Here is a 4,815-nt window from a genome sequence, read left to right as displayed (position 1 = left end):
GTACAATCTCATCCAGCAGAGGCTTGTTGGCATTCTTTTTTGCTTTCTCTTCACAATTGACATTTTCTGTGAGACAGTGAGAAAAAACAGAAGACACAAGTCAAGTGTTAGATCCAATAATATCACCTCACTCATCAGGCAACGAAACTACATGCTTTGAGGTATTGTTAGGAATTTTCTTAAATCAGTCTCAACTGTGCATGCAAGTGCGTGTTCGTCATTCACTTGAATGCCTGACCACCACTATGTACAGTTGCTGGGCTCAGAGAGTGCAGTGACAGACACAGGGTAGAGATTCCAGTACCCCAGCCTTCTGTGCTACTGCTGCTCACACTCCCAGCCTTGTTTCCCCATTCTATTCAGCTCCTCACTCCTTCCTTACACATAACAATCTTAGTCATGGAAACACTGAAGAAAACTCTGCTGATCTCCCACGAGTCCACCTTCATTTTAGGAATGGTAGAAGGTAGCCTAGGCAGATAATAGCTTCTATGTATTTTAAATATAAAAACCACAGTAGAGAGGTACACAGAGACAGCTACAAACTGTTAGTTTAGTCCTGTTTAACAGAAATGAAACATGTAGATAAAAAAATGAGTTCTGATCAAGACTCTCACTGTTAATAGTTTCCTGGGCTATAACATAACAATATCAAGTTAGGAAAGAAACACTAACAGTCTGTAAGAATGAGATAATTATTCCAAATCGTCCCAGTCCAAGATATTACATAAAAACAACCTCAAGGAGAAGAGGTAGGTTTCTACCATGGCAGAGTGAACCCTGGCAACATCTATTAACTGTATTTTAATGCTCACAGCCAAGAATTTTAAAAGTGTGAGAAGCTCTCAAGAAGAAATAAAACAAATTATGGTATCTTGGAATATATCTTAGAAAATTTAGAAAAAAACTTATAAAACCTGAATAATTACAGAAAAATTTACCAATATCAGTAGTCAGTAATGGTTCATTAAGATAAGTACAATGTACAATTTAAGAAGTTAAAAGCTGGAGACACTAGCCAGGTAGTGGTGATGTGTACCTTTAATCCCAGCACTTGGGAGGCAGAGGCAGGCGGACTTCTGAGTTCGAGGCCAGCCTGGTCTACAGAGTGAGTTCCAGGATAGCCAAGGCTACACAGAAAAACCCTGTCTTGAAAAAAACAAAACAAAAACAAAAAAACATTTAAAAAACAAACAAACAAACATCCTCCAACCCCCCAAAACCTGTGTGGTGGCATGATCTGTGATCCCAGAGGAAGGAATGCAAAGGGCACTTCTGTGGATGCAAAGCCACTCTGCCTACACATAAGCCTGAGCGATATAATGAAACCCTATCTCAAAAAACAAACAAAATCTCAGCACCCATAATAAAATTAGCTTTATTGCAACAAGGCCTTCAGTTAAATGTCTTTTATGCAGGGCTGGAGAAAAAAAAAACCAACCAACCAAACAAAAATTCTCTAATGGGCAGGACAAGAGAACATCAACCAAACCTCAGAGCAGAGCAATTTCTTCTTTCCTTCCTTACCTTTTTTTTTTTTTTTTGGTTTTGTTTTGTTTTGTTTTGGTTTTTTCGAGACAGGGTTTTTCTCTGTATAGTCCTGGCTGTCCTGGAACTCACTCTGTAGACCAGGCTGGCCTCGAACTCAGAAATCCGCCTGCCTCTGCCTCCCAAGTGCTGGGATTAAAGGTGTGTGCCACCACTGCCTGGCTCCTTCTTACCTTTTTAAAAGATTCACTTTATTTTATGTGCATGGACTTTTGACCTGCATGTATGCATATATGTACGTACATAGAGTGCTTGCCTGGTTCCTGCAGAGTTCCTCTGAACTATAGTTATAGGCAGTTATAAACAACTATGTGGGTGCTGGGAATCAAGCCTGGGTCGTCTTCAGGCGGGAATGCTACTAACTGCTGAGCTATTTCTCTAGCCCTTTGTCCTCAGTTCTTGAGACACAGCCTGTCTTAGTAGCCTACGATGACCTTGAACTCACTATATAGCCCAAGTTGGCATCAAATAATGCTCTCCCAACATTGGCCTCCTTGGTGCTAAGGTTACAAATGAGGATAATCACATCTAGCCAGAGCCAAGAACTAACTTCCTCTCTTCCTTCTTTGTTTTCGAAGTGCTAGGGATCTTGTGCATAGAGAGCACAGGCCCCACCACTGAGAATATTCCTCAGGACTCTCATAAAACATTCATAAAATCTTTTTCAGGGGAACACACACTTTCCTTTCTATATATCTGCAAGCAGTCTGATTTGGATGAGAAGGGCTAGCACAGGCTTAGCTGCTGGCCCACACTGCTGGGATGCAGACAGTGCACGTGGCTACACTGTTCAGATTCTACTTTTCCTTGCCCCTCCTCCAACTTTTGGTTTTGGTTAAGTATTATGGGAAATGTCTCACTCTGTTGTTAGTACTTAGGAATAGATATTGTTAAAACAAAATGCCAAGGCCTTGGAATTGGCTCAGACACTAAGATAACTTGTTCTTGGAGTCGGCTGGCAGCATCCACACGGCAGCTCACAATTTTTTATAATGCCAGTTCCAGAGGATGTGACACCTTTTTTGACCTCTGCAGGCATCAGGCATGCAGGTGGTACAAAAACATACAGAAGGCGAAACATTCACTCAACTAAAATAAAAAGTCAATCTTTAAAAATCTTAAAAACAAGCCAGGCATGGTAGTACACACAACAACATGCCAACCTAGTGGCAGTGCACACCTTTAATCCCAGCACTTGGGAGCCAGGCAAGGAGATTTGAGTTTGAGGGCAACCTGGTCCACATAGTAAGTTTTAAGATAGCCAGGGCAACACAGTGACACACTGGTCATAGAGGGAGGGGAGGGGAGGGGAGGGGAGGGGAGGAGAAAGCCATGGAAGACAAGGAGGGAAATGTTTTGATTTTAGTTAAGGATTTTAATCTTCTGGGATGATAGTCTGCAAGATGTACTGCAATGCCTAGGACACTCTGGCAGTTCATATAACAAAGGTATATAACAAAATCTGTCTTTGGAGCTGAAAACTAGCATGAAATTTCAATTGTTAAACTATATATTAAGTGAATTTCGAGACATGCTTATGGTCTAACAGCTCTATATTCTCCCATGTGAGCCCAGTGGTGTCAAAGCACGGCATGTGATTAAAGAAAGGTCTACTTTAATTAAAGTCAGAGACTCGTCCATTCCAAGAACAGCTCAAACCCACTTCAATACCACTGTTGTGAGATGCTACAGCCTTTTTAACAAGAACAAGGGCTTCTTGTAAGTCACTGGACAGCTGTTAGTCCTGAAAAGTGGAACCAAGGTGCCCAGCCATCCTTACAGCTGGCACTCCAGACCCGAGTCAGTCTCAATCTGGCTGACTCAACTTGTAGAAATGTTCCAAGTTCTAGTTTTTCCAGCTAACAAAATTGAGGAGGGCAGCTTCTCAAAGATCAATACATCCTTTAACTTATTTCTTAGACCAAGATAGTTTACTAAGGTCTTTCAAAACTCCTGGTTATTTATTGAGAGGAATGAAAAGTCACACTCTTGTGAAATGATGATTTTCAAAGGGAAGAGTGGCTGAAATCTGGTGAGTTTTCTGTATTTACACACAACTTCTTGTTGTTATTGCCCCCCCATTTTTTTTAAAGATTTATTTATTTATTTTGTTTATATGAGTACACTGCAGCTGTCTGCAGACACACCAGAAGAGAGCATCAGACCCATTACAGATGGCTGTGAGCCACCATGTGGTTGTTGGGAACTAACTGAACTCAGAACCTCTGGAAGAACAGCCAGTGCTCTTAACCACTGTACCATCTCTCCAGCCCGGTTGGTTAGTTTTTTGAGACAGGGTTTTCCTGTATAGCAGCCCTAGATGTCCTGGAATTCACTTTGTAGATCAGATCGGTGTCGTCCCCCCCAACTCAGAGAGATCCTCCTGTCTCTGCCTTCTGGGTGAAGCCTGCCTATGCCATCTGACCCACTACACAACAACATTTTACCTAGCATTTGGGAGGCAGAGGCAGGAAAATCAGGAGTTTAAGGCCATCCTTGATTATATAGTAAATTAAAGGACAGCTTTGGTTCCATGGAACCCCACCTCACTCAGCTGTATAATCTTAGCACTTGGGGCTGAAACAGGAAAATCCTGTCTTTGTTTTTTGTTTGCTTTGGTGTTTTTATTGTTTGTTTGATTTTTTGAGACAAGGTTTCTCTGTATAGTTCTGGCTGTCCTGGAACTCTTTTTTTGTAGCCCAGGCTGGCCTTGAACTCACAGAGGAGGATTCTGTCTTTAAAACAAAAGTGTTGTTATCAGAAATATAAATTCTTTTGTTGACAAGAATTCTTACTTTCTCTTTCAAACCTTTACAAACTGGGGCATGGTGGCAAACACCAGTAGTCCCAGCTACTAGGGAGGGCGAGGAAGAGGACTGCTTGAGTCCACCAGTTCAACACCAGCCTGGACAGCAAAGTAAGGTCCTGTTTCAAAAACAAAATATACAAACAACAACAAACCTCAAAGGGGCTTCACACACTTAGCTTTCCAATACACAAGACTGTAAGTAAAACAATGTTCACAACCAATAGACTCTCCTGGCATTTTAGAGAAATTCATGTTCAGGGCCTTTGTGATAGATGGGCCTTTCTCAGAGCCGTTTACCTAACATCCCACTCCTGAACAGAGCACACCCTGACTGTGAGTGTTAGCAGGACTCAATGTGAACCAAGGCCTACCTTCCTCCTCCTCCTCCTCGTCACTGGACTCACTGACATGCACACTGACAGCAGCATTTGGAGAGTCTGTCCATTCAAAATAAACCC

The 4,815-nt window shown here is 42.0% G+C and overlaps 1 protein-coding gene across 1 annotated transcript in view; it reads right to left on the bottom strand.

Moving 5' to 3' along the window:
• Acbd3 (acyl-CoA binding domain containing 3) overlaps nucleotides 1-4,815 on the bottom strand; it is a 26,174-nt gene that overhangs the window by 1,027 nt on the left and 20,332 nt on the right. The window contains exon 7 of the mRNA XM_031379369.1: nucleotides 4,730-4,807. Within this exon, the coding sequence (XP_031235229.1) occupies nucleotides 4,730-4,807 (78 nt within the window). The remainder of the gene's footprint in view (nucleotides 1-4,729; nucleotides 4,808-4,815) is intronic.

This window comes from Mastomys coucha, unplaced genomic scaffold (assembly GCF_008632895.1).
Source record: "Mastomys coucha isolate ucsf_1 unplaced genomic scaffold, UCSF_Mcou_1 pScaffold1, whole genome shotgun sequence".
Classification (NCBI taxonomy): Eukaryota; Metazoa; Chordata; class Mammalia; order Rodentia; family Muridae; genus Mastomys; species Mastomys coucha.
This window is presented reverse-complemented; position numbering and strand designations above follow the sequence as displayed.